Genomic DNA, 16,553 nt, shown 5'->3' on the forward strand with positions numbered 1-16,553 from the left:
ATCTTTCCACAAGCTCAGAGCAGGGAGTGGGTAAGCACCGATATTTTTTGACTTCTGAGTTTCTGGGTTTGCTCCCTCCTTGACGCCACACTTTCCTTGATTAGGTCTTTTCCCTTACTCTCCTTTTCTTAACCCACCCACCTTTCGTACCCTTCTCTATCTGCTTCTCTTAACTCGCACTTGTTCACTCTCATTTAGGAGCTCATTACCGCAGGGTTTCTGCTCCCCCCCTTCAGCTGCTTTATTTACAGCCTCTGATTACAGTAGAGTTGTCCCACCTTAGCGCACCCTCCACGCTCACTCAGCCCATGTTGCAGCAGGAACACAGAACCCCTCTTTCCTGGGCAAGGCTGTTTTTTAAACTTTTTAGAAAAATGAAAATTCTCTTCTCTTGCTGGTTCTTTGGAAAGAATGGGCTAATAATCCTTGTTCCATCAGATCATGCAAGTATTTTGTTCTACCTTGACTAGGACACTCCAAATACAAAGCTTTCAGGGAACTTGCGTTGCTTCTCCACACTCTGGGCTGTGGTGGCAGCGCTGAGTGGCCTTTGGGAGCGCTCCGGGCTACGGCTACTCCAGCAGCAGCAGCGTTAGCCGAGATGAGAGCATCTGGATGGTGAGAAGGCCACCATCGCCTTTCTCCTTAATCTTCAAGGTTAACCTTAAGGGCTTCCTGGACTGCTCTGGTGCAAAGGGAGAGCACGCCTCTGGCAGTGAAGCCCATGTCCTACGCGTCTGACCAGGGCACGGCGCTTCGTTTGAACTCTTCCCATGCCTATGCGTAGGGCTGAACAGCTTCACACCCCGTGGCCCGTCACCAAAACGCTCTCCCCCTCCAACCACCTCAGCGTGACGTTCAGGTTGTGATTTCACGGTGCAGCGTTCCATAGCAGTGGTAGTGCTGGGGATTCGGGCTTTGCCTGTGTGTTCCCTTGGTCCTGCTCCAGCTTCTTCACTTCTACAGCATTTCCAAGCTGTGCTGAGAACCGCAAAGGAGTTCAGAGAACTTTGGGACAAGCGCCGTAAACCACACGCCTACGCGCTGGCTGTATTCCAGGCCTGCTTTGTATCCCACTCCGCCAATACTCCTTCAAATCAAATGTAGCCTTCGTATCCATTCAGATGATAAATTAATTTTATTGTAACCAAGCGAACAACAGGCATGGTGAATGGATGCCACACATCGGGTATGGCTGAGGTTCTGAAAGAGGAAATACGAAAAGGGAGAACGGCGACTACGGAGTACGTGTGCGCCGTGAGATGGGGAGCAGAGGTTGAGGGAGGCTGAGAAAAGGGAACGTGTCTGGCTTGCCTTGCCTAGATCTGCTTTGCTGTGATAGAGGAAAACCAGTGACGGGTTTAGTGGAGTAAGCGTAGCCCAGCAGTCACGCATTTTTATGATAACGCAGCACATTCAAACCCACAAACACGCTGCTGCTTGGGTTCCAAATGCAGAACAGCTCCGACCTGTAACAGCAATTACCCATGTAATTCCCTGCCCCGTCCATTGGCAAACCGGGCGCTTCCCGAGGAGTTTTTTGCAGCAAGGCCACTGTTTGCGTTGGGCGCGCTGCCACGTGTACAGCACAGGCTTTGCTGCCCAGAGGTTACAAAGTTCAATCTTAACACTTGTCCTATTCCTGCCTGCATTTTCTAATGATCGTATTTTTCCAATATTCAGCTAGAAACACCGGCAAAATGTCAGTAGGAAAAAAAAAAAAAATAATTAAAGAACTAATTCAGTACTAAATGGTACCTGCGAGTCCAGTCACAGGGGCTACTGAGGTCACAGGCTGCGGGCCCTGGTACGCACGCGCTCTGTAGCTCCTCCTCCTCTAAAGGAACGAGTTTGATGTGTGAGTACAGGTCACCCGTTCCCATTCACTGCAGCAGGAGCAGGTCTGACTGCAGTCATCATAAACCAAAAAGGGGACTCGGAAAATGACTTGCAAAACTGCATTTAAATTAAGACCGGAAGTTAAGAGCAAAGAGCAGCGTCCGCGGAACGCTCTTTTTGCATAATACGCATTATGAGGATAGTAGGGTAGTATTAAATGATTCATAACGACACTTTCCTCTGGAAATTACCCCTAGTAAGTGTCCAGTCTGGTGAAAGGTCAACTTTTGAAGTAAGACGGCTTCCAAAACTGAGGGGGGAGCTCAGCACGAACAGTCAAAGAGCCTGCTGTGGCACAGGATGAGGCGCACGTGGTTTCACTTCCAGTCAGACCAAACCCGAGACTCGGACTTGCCCTACGCTCTCTCCAAAGATGGCGAGGAGCGTGCTCAAAGCCACGCGTGGCCTTGGAACCGCTTCAGTCAGATTCCTCTTGTCTGCTGCGAGGACAAGAGCTCAGGCCTTGGAAAGGGAGGCTGGTTCTTTCTGCATTACCCAAACATTCCCAGCAGGATAATGTTCCTAAGTAAGAGATGAATAGGCCTCGGATACGCAACAACTGCAGTTCAGTTCCTAGTGAACAGCAAATACTGTCTGGCGGGGGCTTAAAGATCTCAGATTTTTTACCTGAGAAGATTCCAGAAGTAAAACAGGAAAATATTTTCATAGGTCAGGTGATCAATGTCAGCAAAGGATAATTTCTCTAAGTTAGTTCACAGCATCTCTAGATACTGAAAAATACTGAGGGCTGAAGTCTAATAAACATTTTTGTACACCTAAACCGCTAAAAATATCCGGAGTAGGTAAAACCCATACTTAATCTGCTCCCTTCTAAGGCCAAGAAGCACTTTAGAATAATCATCTTCCACAGACATCTCTTGCTGGGCAAAGAAGCGCACAGGGAAGCACAGAAATCCATCACGTGTGTTACAGTCTGGTCCGTTAAAATAAAATCCATTCCTACAGCGTCTCACGTCCTCGGGACGGGAGATCAGCCAGGCTAGGGAGCAGGCTTTCAGCAGCCACAGGGCGGGCTTACTGCCGGCTCCCCACAGCACGGCCGGGTCTGCGGAAAGAGAGGGAGCGCCTGGAGCCATGGCTGCGGTCCCCGATCTGTAGGTGCTGCTTGCCTGTCCAGAGGGAAACATCAGAGTCAGAACTGCGCAAGAACTTGAGTTTAATGACATTTTATTGATTCTTTTCCATGGCTGAGACCTCTCACAAGCCGCATGAGGAGTCCTAGGCCAAAGCTTTAGTTGTGCTGTCACTTTGATCTGCTACGTGCGCGCCGCTGCTGATTCACCCCCCCTTTCTCTGCCCTCACTTACTTATCCCTGTCCCTCCCTTACGCTGGAGCAAGCATTTTCTCTAGCTCTGTAGTAAACTGATCTGTATTAAAAATGACATGATTTCTTTAGTTTTGTTTCCTGCAGCAGCGCTGGTACTTGTGCCAGTGCAAGCAGAGTGCCTTTACGATAGCACTGCTGTTTATGCATGCTTGGGGAGTTACACTGCAATTCTACTCCCTGCAAATTCAAAATTCAGAACTGAATTCCAGAAATTAAGGGCAGAAATTCTCTAAATACAGTTCTGTCTCACTGAGGCGACCGTTTTCCGTGATTTTTGCTAGTGCTGCGTCCACAACACATCAACAGCACATGCAATAATGTTAAAATAGGAAGTCTGTACATGGCTGTTCCAAAACTGCCAAGTCATTCTGGCTTTCTGCATACTAATTTATGCAGGCAGGCCCAAAGCTGTCTGCATGGAACAGGGCCAAAAGCCTTTGTGCTAAAAAATATGTATTAAAAAAAGGAGTATCACTGGCTCAACTCTTTGAAATACCCCGAATACAGGACCGAAGAACACACGCATGCAGGCTAGCAACAGACAGGGAGCTCCACCGATGCGTTTCGGCAGCTCCCTGGATCCCACCCGCTAGGAGAGGCTACGGGGCAGGAGCAGGATCTGGGCCTTCACCAAACACCCCTGACCCCAAAGCAAAGGCCTCATCTACCCCCAATCATCCCCTCCACACATCCCACAAAGAATGGGCGCCACTGTTCTTAGTTTCTGTCACTCCATCTCCTCAACAAAGACAATCAGAGCTGTGCTGAGGTCATCTCTGATGACCCGAAGGTCACTACTGTCAGGCCAAACCAGCTATTTCCATTCAATACCAGCCAGAATCGCAGGGAAGAGTCGGTGTTCACCTCGTCAGAAAAAGTGCTGGAGAAGACTCAAGACTGTTTTTCACAGGGTAAGCAAGTGAGATAAAAGTCTAAGAGAACAGTTGCCATTATGTACTACAGGAATATTTTCATACATGAAAGATGCCAGTAAGAAGAAAATTTTCACACAGTTCAAAATTTAAATTCTTATAGAAAGTGGAAAAGTTTGGAAGAAAGGTGTTTTCATTACTATTAGAAACCTCAGATTTTACAGGCAAACTGAAAACGGTTTACTTTTTACCTCAATGTTTATAAATGGAAAAACAACATCAATTTAACGCCATTGTTCTAGTACAGTACAGGCTGGAAACACAGTAAAAAGTTCTGCCTCATCATGCCATTAGCATAAGCTGCCTTTCAAGTGGAAGGAAAATAGGAATGCCCCATGCCTAGTTTACACTAATCTAAATGCACGTACATTTGCACATGCAAAAGGACTTGGCAAGAACTGCTAAAACCAAACTGATGTTGTAGGGTTTAATTTCTTCCACCCACAAGAATCTACAGTTATAAAAGTCTGGTCTTCAAACTTTACAGCACGTTGATAGTAGCAAATACGCCACAGCTTTCCTCACTCCTCCACTTCTGTACAAATTGTATACAATAAAAAAAGTTTTGGTTTTGTTGTACAAACTCAGCTTACACTTTAGTACAGATGAAAATATTGTTCTCTGGCACCTCACTTCCTCCATGGTGCCTGTGTCCTGGCACCTCACTACCTCTGGCACCTCACTTCCTCCATGGTGCCTGTGTACTGCAGTACATCCATGCTTCTGCAATCTTCAGCTCAAGCGATACAGTACAGAGCATTTCCCATCCATGCTTCTGCAATCTTCAGCTCAAGCGATACGGATCAGCGGGCCAGAGCTTCTGCAACTCCAAAGTGTTAAATAATGAGCAAATCTCCCACTTGTTTGTATAACAATCAACAGTTTATTAATGGATATGGTGAAATTTTAGCTATCCACCAAAGATGTGTAAAAAATTGTCATGAAAGTAAAAATAAATAAAGCTGTTTTTAAAATCAGTCTTGTTTTACATCTCAGTTCAGAATGCAACATTTAACACAAAAAACTGTCATTGAAGTTTTAAAGAAGTCTACCGATATTCAAATTACAGCTTTTATGACAAATCTAATGAGAACTGAAACTGATTTGGTTTTAGGTTTAAAGACTTTCACATTCAAATACAGTGTCTCGTTTAGCACAACACTTCCTTTGACAGTGATGGGCAACAGTGATGACATATTGCTGTATTTTGACATAAGGCACTATGATATGAATATGCCATACACTTGCCTTATGTCACATATATCCATTGCTGACCAGTGACTTCTGTCAAATACAAAATGAAGAAGTTTCAGAATACAGTGCATTTTAATGAAGGACATCATGTGAAGTCTTCCAGCAAATGTTTTGAAGACATTTTGAAATACAAGCCTACATTTTAACATAAGCTTTTGTCATGCTGCTTTTTTTGCGACATCACTGGGGGGAATAGACTCATCATCCATCACTACGTCCCAATACACATTCTCAACCATCCTGCTCTGTTCTATTGCAGTCACTGTTCTTGAGACAAACTTGACCCAGAAACTTTGTTCAAGTTCTCCTACAAACGTGTGTACATTCACGGCAGTCATTCACTTTCATTCTCCTTTTGTTTGGCACCTGTCAACAGAAGAAGAAAGCACGTGTGATTGCCTCACGCGCGTAGCACTTGGCTTCTGGAAAAGCATGGCTCATTCTGGACCCTGTGACTTTGTCTGACCACATTATCTGAATCTTGGTACTGGACACCATTGATAAAGAATACGCTGCAGGACTGCTAAATGCTACCGTGAACAGAGTGAGGAAGGCCTTGAGAGCATTACTGCTTCTAAACTTCATTGGCAAGGCAAGCTAAGTAACTCTTCTGGGAAGTTACAAAGAGTGGCTTTGAAGATTCTCCCCAGCACAAAAGTTTATTTAAAAAAAAAAAAAAAAACAAAAAAACAACCCCAAACCAACCAAAAAGCCACACCCCAAACCTGTCCATCAGCTTAGAAGCCAAGCTTAATCATCGTAATAGCCTCAAAAAATGAACTCCCGCTTGCGTATAAACTACGTAAGAATTCAGTTTAACTACGGTGTTGATGGACCCATTTTTCCTGGCTCAGAGGCAGATTGTGCTTACAGCAAGGATCTGAGGCACCTGTTCAGCAAAAAAAACCGCTCAAGATTCGTGCCTCTTCTCCAAGTATGAAAACTAGCCACATGCGGGGCAAGGACTGAGCCTCATGGCTAGTCTGGCTCCAGCACCCAGCTCTAGAAGAATCTAGAATCTCTTCTACAAAATATTCTAGGAGATATTCTAATTCTTTCTGTAGTCTCTTGCCAGCAACCTGGAGTTACTACTTGTAATGTACAGTCAAACACTGAAAAATTCATTACACGCATCCAGTTTTCTCATCACAACTGATACTTTTTGCCCCTAACGTAGGCTGGCCTTAATTCCTGCCAGTCAATAAATTTTCCTTTCTAGTCTGTGAAGAGAAATGTATACTTTTAAGGCATGATTTATCCGGTCATTCCTACACATCCACTTTAAGAGGTCAGTCACACTCAGGACTCTACAAACTAGATCTACGTTGCAGACATCCTCACTTCATGAGACAAATCCCGATCTAAAAATCGAGCAGCTACCCATGGAACTGCAATCTAACGCCTGACTGCTCCTAAAAATGCTGTCCCTCACCTCATCTCTTCCAGTGGCATCATCCTGCTCCCTCTGTTGCTCTGCCCCCTGTACTCAACACTAGACTCTTCTGTGAGCCAGTTTTGTGCGCCAAACTGACAAAACTCCGCAGCTTTTTTGCTGGCTCAGTTTCCTGTTAGATCAATGAGTTAAAGCAGCTCACAGAGGGATGTCTTGAGTGTGGGTGCTGCCACACGCTAAATGCCAGAAGCACAGGGCCCAGAAGATGGGAGCAGGAACTGCCCTTTTTAATTACAGAGCACTGTTGTATCAGCTCACAGAGTTGCAACTTAAGTGTCCCTGTAATTCCAGCATAACAAAGCTCTTGGTTTGTCAGTATCCAGATTCATCTTTTCTGTCTAAACTTGGCTCCGTTAACAGTAAGATCTACCCTCCTTGGATCCTTCCACCCTCCCAGCCATGGGGGAAACTACCTCCTCTGCCAGGAGTCTCTACACCTCCCTCTTAGGAGGGACACAGACCCCTCTCCATCCTCTTTCTAGGCAATGAGCCCATTTGACCCAGGCCTTTGGGCTGATTTCTCATACTCATCCATACCTTTTACAGAAAGCTGGGTTACTTGCTCTTCCAAGTCATTTAAAAGGAACCAGATGCCCTGACATAATACCTCCAGCAGTATCACCGATTACTCCTTTTCAGAGGAAAACTCTTACTATTTTAAAAAGCTACATTAACTTTTTTTTTTTTAAATCTACACAGGAGAAAGACTTTTACATTATCCTGTTATCTATCAATGCAAGTAAGAGATCCCAGTTAAGCTCACATTTAGACTTTCTTTTCTGAAGCGTAGCTCCATTTGCTTAGTCTGATTTTTGGTTTTTTTTTTTTTTGAGGCAAAACTGTAATCCTCAAGACATTCTTTGCCTTCCTCATGAAGCCAGAAGAGGGCTTTGCTTTAATTGGGTTTTGCAGAGCTAGTGGAAAACACAGCTGCATCCACACTGGGAGCGCCTGGCCAGAGTACAGACATTCAGCAAGGTGGGGAAGGCGCCCTGGTGTAGATGCTGTCTACACATGCAACATTCAACTCCATCCTGTTTTTCCTATTAAACCATTAATCAAGACCTTTTTTTTCTAGAAAGATGCATGGACAACAATGACGTTCATGAAGCTTCTGCATGCATTCCTCATGAGAAATGAAAAGTGTATTTAAGAACTACAATCAAAGTTACAAAAGTTGAAAATCAAAAGTTTGTCATTATCAAATAAATTAAAACCAGCGGGGTGTACACACTACCAAATAACTTATGGCAAAGCTCAGAAGGCAACATCCGTACCTGCTGGTGTGAGTACCAAAGCTTGTAGAATGTCAGAAAGGGAGATGATACCCACAATGCTATCTGCTTCATTCACTACCACCAAACGATGCACCTGTAAGCAGGGAAAATATTTTGAGGTATTTGCCTGACTTAAAATAATAGCTAAGGCAAAGAAAAACAAACAAAAAATTTAAAGTAATGCAGTATGAAGACAAGTAGAGAAAAAAAAAGAATGGTTCAAAATGTTAGCAACGCCAATCTCACACAGCAGTACAAACATGCTTACCCTGCACAAATGAAAACTAATACAGGTTTAAAAAGCACACAGCTATCTGACATGGCAAGAAAATCAGATCTGAAGTGACAGCCAAGCCAAGACCTAGGTCTTTAAAATACTTCTGCTCTCAAAAAGTGGCACTCAAATCAAACACTTTTCCCCAACTTACAGGCTCTGCCCAACTCAGCCTGCAATCTCAAAAAATAAGATACAGTAATAAAATGAGGCTTCCTTCCGAAAAGTACTTTCTCAACAGAGGCACAGCACTGAAACGTGTTGTATCTTGATGTGTCCAAGTTTGTTTTAATCATTTTTCTCACAGGGCTACACAGTTGAAACTTACTGCCAGATGGGTTTCAAAATCCTCATTTTGCACGAAGACAGAAAAAAAGATTCAACTTATCTGTGCAAACTCACTGTAGAGTTAAGGACACAGCTTGAAAGAAAGAATTACCAACAGTAAGATTGTATTTTTAAATATTGATTTTTATCATTACCAATCTCTTCTAGGAAACATTTTATACTACAAAATTTTTGTCCGAACTGTGGGGAAAGTAGGTGGATACTCCTATATCCTGAGGCTCATTGGCTGGAGCAGGCTACAGCAGTGAAAGATCACTGCACAACCGGGAGAGTGCCCTGATGTCAGCCCTGGCACCAGCATCCACTGCAACTGGGCACAGAGTTGTAGAACCTAAACGTCACAGCTGAACCAGCTTATAAGTGATACTAAAAAGGGTGTTTCTCAAAAGTTGAGAGCCTACTATGTGTTTACTTTCTACCTAAGTGAATTCTCTCTCTTCACTATTTTCACTTCAAATAATGAGATATAATGGTGAAAAAAGTGAAAAGGATTTTTCTCATCTTCTCTCAGAGGCGATAGCAACAGAGCTTTATCAGTCTGATTTAACAGATACGTTAATTTATGGTTGAGGTCAACGACTTTGCTGCTCGTCAGAAACAAGAAAAGAGGAGCTCTGAATTATCTGAACAGCCATACCCACCGGACACAGGGAGGAAAGAAAAGGAAGGGCAAGGGAGAGAAAATATTACTGCATTTTCTTTTTGATGAAACTATGCCAGTGATATTTTACATGGGGTATTAGTTTTTGCATATGTACATATTTAATCATTTTATTCTTCTCTCATTGTAATGAATTCAAGAAAAATGGACAGTGTAATTGTTCCATTTTCAGTAAGATCAAGCACTCGTCTGACTGCTAAAAGTAGCCTGTAGCTTTGACTGGCTCATTTCTACATATAATCTCACTATGTTTAGACTGAACCAAAGGGTAGGAGCTGTTCTTAAAACCCAAATGTCTAAAGCTTCTTAAGACAGTAATAAAATTATCCAAATTTGAAATCTGTATATCAGCAATGCTGAAATTATTCAATTTCAGGAAGAAGCTCGAGCAGATGCAGAAAGTTACAAGTAAAAAATGCCTAACAGAGGTTCTAAGGGGAAGTTTTGCTCATGTCAAGTACATGCATGGTTACAGCCCTGATGATGAAAAAAAAAAATCTTGTAATTGAAGTTAAAGCACCTAAATGGAGTTGGTCACACCGCAGAGACAACTGAACCTGGTAATAATGATTTTCTTCTGCAGAGAGGCATAACAGTGGAGGAAGACCTACATACTCATTCGCTTCTGCGTATAAGAAAGTTCCCAGTACTAACAAACAAGATAAACAGCACCAAAAGAATGGAAAGCACACGGATAAATCATTTGCAAGAACAGTTAGTGAAGGCTTCTTCACAAGAATTTATTTTCTGGCCCTGTTTCACAGTATTTGTATGAGAGCATTAACTAATTGCACCCATTAAATTTCCTGAACAATATGCCAATCAATCTAGGTATAAGCTGGAGTTTAAAGAATTATTTGTCTGCAAAAGTTGTGGCAGGCTTGGAAGAAACTCGACTCTTTCAAAAGAAGCTTAGCGCTCAGTTCAGTTAATATCATAAAACAGAAACGCAAATAACCAAGTATTGTTACAGATGTACTGTACAATATTTTGCACATCCCTATAAGCCTCTATAGCCTAAGTCTATAAAGCAAACTGATACCCAACACATGTAGTTACAAAAAAAAAAAAAACACAAACCACAAACTTTCACCAAGTAACCAAAATAACTTAGAAAGGATAAACTTATACTATTTATTAGTTTGGTAATACAATTTTTAACTGACAGTGAAGGGAAAAAATAAAAAGTGAACTTACCTCAGCCTTCACTATTCTATCCACAATGGTCTCCAGTGTTTCCAGCATACTACACTTTACAACACCTTCAAAATACTGAGAACGGTGCTGTAGGGCTTGCGTCACCGAGATATCTAGGTTATTATATGTTTTTTCAGCAGCAAGATTCTGAAGAAAAAAAAGAAAAAAAAAAGGAAAACAACAAACCCAAGGCACATAACACATCTCAGCACTTAGTTACAAAGTACTCAATAAAGTAAATATTTTGGCATCAAGTAGATACACATTTCTGGTGTAAATTGAGTCTATTCCAAGTCACATATTAAACAAAGCAGATGCTCTTCAGCTTCAGTTTTTGGTAAGTCAGGCATGCAATTGTTAAACACCAGATGACAGACTGGGTTAATTGATAAAACTGTTTTGCAATATGCATTAGGCCAATGAAAATCTCCATACTTTGCTATCTGATATTTGGCTCGATGTCACTCATCCTGCTTTTGCCATGAGTAGAAAATGTAAAGATCTGAAGTTCTACGGATTTCAGAATATACAGAGTATACTTTAAGAATACATAATTTTTCTGTTGTTTGTTTTTCATAGACACCAACTGCTCTGAACACCACCCAGGAAGTAGACCTTAGTGGATATTTAAATAGAGAACAAATTAAAGATTTTCTTCACCTTTCTCATCTGTGAGCTCAAACTCCCTCTTCTGGACTGTGCTGGCACTGCCATTTACCAACAATTTCTGTGTGTGTGTATATTCTATTAAGTACTATAAAAATAATATAAACGAAAACCTATCACCACCACTGAAAGTAAGAAGATTAAAAGAGTTTGAAAGCTGAAATTTTCAACTTTCATTTTAAGAACATGACCATGCTTGTAGCAAGAAGACTTAGTCCAGATCAGCAAAAGCTGTCTTTGTAGGTGAGACCACAGCAATATTTTCATAGTGTTGGCACATCCTGGCCTATTGATTTTGTGTCCATCCTTCAGTGCTTCAAGTACAAAAGCAGACCTTTAAAATGAAAACACTGGACCAAGCAATAAAATTAGATTAATTTTCGGCTAGAATATACTGAGATTGGTCAAGTTTTTGGATTGATTTACACGGAACATGGTAAGACAGGTTTGAGATGATCATGAAGATACAAGCAGTTTTAGTTGACTCATTTAACTAATTCCTAATGAAGGACATTAGGAGAACACAAAGAGCCCCTGCAAACTGAAGTCACCCTACCCGCAGTAACTAGTGTAATATAAAGCTATTTCTATACCATCACACCACTCCCAGGTTTCTCCCATCAAGAACCTGAAAATTACCTCGGAAGTGTATTAAAATGAAAGAAATCTATCAGCTTGGCCAGCTGTATTAACAGCCATCGCTTAAAACACTGATTTAATTAAGCATATTAGCCACATGGTTTAAAATTAAAAACCGTCAGTTGAATCTTGCAAATTCTATGTTCATTGGAAGTTCAGATTATTTTTTTTTTTCTTTTCAAGTTTGAAGATCAGGTTGGAACAGACTGAAGAAAAACTGGAAGCCTCAGAGATTATTATCTTTTAAGAATAGAAGCTAACAGCCAAAGCAAATGAAGTATTACATACCTTCAGGCTACTTTATTGTAAAGATACTAGAATACATCCACATCCAGACCCTGAAGATGTTCAAGGATGCCATACCACCAAGAACAAAGTATCTTTTCCTCCCCATTGAATAAGCAAATTAGTATACATGAGGAAAATCTCAAACAATAGATGCCCTAACTCATTTCTTAGTGTTTAAACAGTAGTTGTTGGATTTTGATTTTTCTTTTTTTTTTTTTTTTTTTTTTTTTTCTTCCCCTGATCCCAATAGATAATTTTTCCAAAGCAATGATCCAGCACCTTTAAAAATCCTATAATTTTTTGTTGCCCCATCACTTAAAATGAGAAAAGGAGTGAAAAACATAAGGAACCCTCTTCCTTTTGGTGTCTTTCTGAAAGGGAATAGGTAATAAAGGAAACATGTCCTGTCTCAAAGTCTAATGGAGTTACAAAACAAATTGAAACACCAAACCCACCAACTGCGAAATTTCACTATCTTTGATATGCAAGATCACTCTCACTACAGCTACTACCTATTCCCTGGCCAACCTTTATGGCAGAACAGGATCTTACGCAGTAGAAAATCCCAAAGAACAAAGAGACAAACGCCTAGGAAAGACAGGCAAGAACAGTGACAGTGCAAGGTTTTAAGAGCACTGTTTCTAGCCAGAGATATTTATAAGCTTAAAGTATTTCCATTTGGGACTATTCTCCATATTTCTGAAAGCATTATACATAGCATTTCAGACATCTGGATTCTTCATTAGGACAAGCAGGCTGCTGGAATAAGCAACTGGAGCACTTAAATCTCTAAAAAATAATGTAGCTATTAGAAGTTCCAATTAGAAGGCAGGTGCATACAGCTGTGAGGGGACAGGAATAAAAAACCCTAAATATATTTTTCAAGTTTCTGGAGACCACAAGAATAGAAGAGCCCTTGCTCTCTGAGGTTGGCAAATCATGGCATGAATCCGACTACGCTGTTGGACTCCTGAGGGAAAACCAGAAACAGTGGCCTGAACTAGATCAAAACCAGAAGGAATACAGATGCAATATTCCGGAGTCAGAGACTCACAAAAAAGAACAGGCCAAGTAGCTGTAATTCACTGAGAAAGTCAAGTCGTACAAAGTACCCAGACCGCATGAAGAAATCTGCATTCTCTTTGAAAACAGACTGTGGAACAGCAGCAGCTGGGAAAAGAAAGTCCAATCTCAAAAATAGAAACAAACATAAAAAGCCTATGCCCTCTTTTTGTAATAGTACAGCCAGATCTACTTTTGGGTAACATCCAGAGCAGTAGATGCCTGCATGCAAGCAGTATTACTAAGGATAGTTTAAATAAAAAAAAAAAAAATGCTGTGCAGGGTGAATTGAATCTGTTTTATTCCGTCTGTTAACTAAAGCCTAAGAGTGTAAAATAGCCAAAATTGACAAGTTAACAAATTAAATTTTAAATGCTTACTGCATATAAAATATTTAATCAATTTAAAGAGATATACTTACTATTACATCAAATTTGGAATAAATATCTACAACTTTTCCTAAAAAGAAAGAGAAAAGTTAATAAACTGCTTGAAATACAAAATTAGTTTTCTTGCTTCCTGCTTGTAATTATTTTAGAGTTACACAGAAAGAAAACAGACAGGTCAAGAAGGAGAGATGGAAAAAAACCCCAAACAACCCACCAAATCATGAAAGTTCTTCCAACCGACCCCCCAAAATCAATCCAGGGGTCAGCCCCATTTATCTTACCACACATTTGTATGCAGAAGACCGAATACACACCTGACTCATCCACAACAGGTAATGCCGATATCCTTCTCTCTACAAATATATTCAAGGCTTTAATGATAGGAGTGTCTGGATGTATGAAGGCAATGTTGTGGTATGTTCCTATTCCAAGTTCATCCAGATTCTTCTTCATAAAGGCAGGCTTTGGCATCTCTGACATCTAGGACAGTCAGAATGAACATTTTTACAGTGCAGTTTTCTGCACCTACCATGTTTTCTACACCTACCATGTTTCCATACAATTGGTCTATATTTTATGGAATCTGTATTCACTCATCCATCTACAGACTCCAATGTTACAGATTGTAACAGTAATCTGCTACTAGATTAACATAAAGCCAAACCAAGCTCAGATCTTGAAGCATTAGTTCTGTTCAAAGAAGCTCTAAAATAAGACTAAGTTTTTGTAAGTAAGCTATTTGCTCACTTATTTATTTTTGTAGTAACCCATCACTAAAAGCTTTTGATCCTGAGCTATGTCATTCCCACTGAAACTGGAGAGAGAAGACAGCAAAACATACTATATGCCGCAAGCTTATTTTGAACTCTTGTTGCTTTGTTTGGTCTCCTATTGATTCTTGTACTGGCAAACTACAGTGAGTAATGATAATCTTGTCTCTGGGACATGATTCATTTTTCTATTCATGTAAACAAGCTTCTGAAGCACTGTAGATCTTCCAGAAAGGACAGCAAATTACTCAAATAGGCAAGTCCTTGGTGTTTAGGTTTCTTTAAATGATTAAAACAAAGTAATGGTAACATACAGGTCCTACACCAAGATTTAAATTCTCTCTTATCAAGAAGAGATACACACAGACACAATGAACACGGAAGTTTATCAAGAAGTTCCTGTACTAAGACTAAAGTTACTTAAAGATGTCTACTGGGGGAAAAAAAAAAAAAATCAGTTAAGCAAACATAACTTTAAATACTTACAAAAAGCTGGAGGAACTTGAGGATTCTTTTATGGGTAAGTATATAAAGTGCATTTCCACTGACGGGATCTATAACTGGCAATCTGTGGATTTTGTTTTTGATCAATGAATATACAGCATCAAAAAGGCTGGGGAGAAAAACATTAACTTTTTTTTAAAAAGAATTCTAGCTGACAATGAGTAATGTCAAGTGATATATGCACATATTTACAACCCCCCGTGAAGTACATATCATGAGTAATTATTTGTATTATCTTTAATGTTATAGAAAACAGAAATTAAGGTATTTCAAATTAACTTTTGCAGCTGGTAAAACAGATCAACAATGATATGCTCCTGAACATCTAAAGCCAGTAAGAAAATGTGATGGAAAGTGACTTTTTGTGGTAGAAAGAATAGCAGAAATACTTCTGCACAAGTGTAAATTGTTTTTCCAGTAACTGCTGTCCTCACAGTATCCCTACACTCAGAACGGATATTCCTCTTCAAAGACAAACAAACAACAAAAACCAAAGTGTTCTTGCCCTTAATGCATCTCAATCCCAAACTTCTATAACATTGCCTAGGAAGAGACTTTTTATTGATAATTGCCTCTATGCAATTAAGCCAAATTATCTAATCATTTCACTGAATTATCATTGGGGATTGGCAAAAAGTTATTCTCAGTAGATCTGAAACATTCCTGCAGACACTGGAGACTACAATTTAGCAATACTCCAGCCTATGCAAGTCTACTCTACTTGCAAGTAGCACTTTTTTCCCCCCTTGGTCCAAGTAAGACTGTGATAAAACAGCTGACCACCAATTTTAATAAATTAGTAAGTAATTAAGTCAGTAAAACTTTGATAAAAGACACCTACTTGCTGGAGTAGGCTTCTTCTCATACACAATCAACCATATGTTCTGAGTCCATTACAGGGATGAACTATCCCCAGTTGATATACATGGAGCCAAGATTCCCACCCCTGCACTGTAGACTCTGCTACTGGAGCAAGCATTTAACCACTCTTAAGTGCTGCAGCCTGACTGTCACAGAATCTAAGTTCATTTCTGGACCAGGGCTTAAGTTGACTTGCTGTATCCTTTTACAGATGTCCTATTGCATCTTCTTCATTGCAATACTCTGTTGCTGCACTGTTGACTGAAAGCAATTATACTATTTTGTTGTCTTAACAATTTTCTTTGCAACCAGCTACCATTCAAAATACATTACTTATGACTTAATTGAACAACTTGTTTATGACTTAGTGGCAATTCTATTGAGGATACAGCATATCATTACTTCAAGGTAATCACCAGAGTTCCCTTCACCAGTTTCCTTTGATAGGGCATAAGCAATCCCATGCCACAAACTGAAAGCGAGAATCAGAACTTCACTGTCCGGTTCAGCCATCAAGCAGTACTCAAGTTGTTAAGTGATCAGCTAAAGCTGATCAAGTTACCTTTGGTAAGTAAGGTATAATGCCAGTTCAAAAACTACTTTCAAATTCCATCAAGAAGAAAAGGACAATCGTTTATATTTTAAGGAACACAACCTAGTAGTAGAGCAGAACAAAACACACAGATACTGTCTTTCCTTTAGTTAAGGAAAGTTACTTATGTTGCAGAAT

At 40.5% G+C, this 16,553-nt stretch overlaps 1 protein-coding gene across 1 annotated transcript in view; it reads right to left on the reverse strand.

Moving 5' to 3' along the window:
- Window positions 1–6: 6 nt before the first annotated feature.
- PRKAG2 (protein kinase AMP-activated non-catalytic subunit gamma 2) overlaps window positions 7–16,553 on the reverse strand; it is a 233,677-nt gene continuing 217,130 nt past the window's right edge. The window contains exons 13-20 of the mRNA XM_035899623.1: window positions 14,945–15,071; window positions 14,003–14,168; window positions 13,721–13,758; window positions 10,645–10,791; window positions 8,165–8,258; window positions 4,929–5,800; window positions 4,774–4,849; window positions 7–3,029 (exon numbers count right to left, since the gene is read on the reverse strand). Coding sequence (XP_035755516.1) covers window positions 5,769–5,800; window positions 8,165–8,258; window positions 10,645–10,791; window positions 13,721–13,758; window positions 14,003–14,168; window positions 14,945–15,071 — 604 coding nt within the window. The 3' untranslated portion in view covers window positions 7–3,029; window positions 4,774–4,849; window positions 4,929–5,768. The remainder of the gene's footprint in view (window positions 3,030–4,773; window positions 4,850–4,928; window positions 5,801–8,164; window positions 8,259–10,644; window positions 10,792–13,720; window positions 13,759–14,002; window positions 14,169–14,944; window positions 15,072–16,553) is intronic.

This window comes from Egretta garzetta, unplaced genomic scaffold (genome assembly GCF_000687185.1).
Source record: "Egretta garzetta isolate BGI_Z169 unplaced genomic scaffold, ASM68718v1 scaffold117, whole genome shotgun sequence".
NCBI lineage: Eukaryota > Metazoa > Chordata > Aves > Pelecaniformes > Ardeidae > Egretta > Egretta garzetta.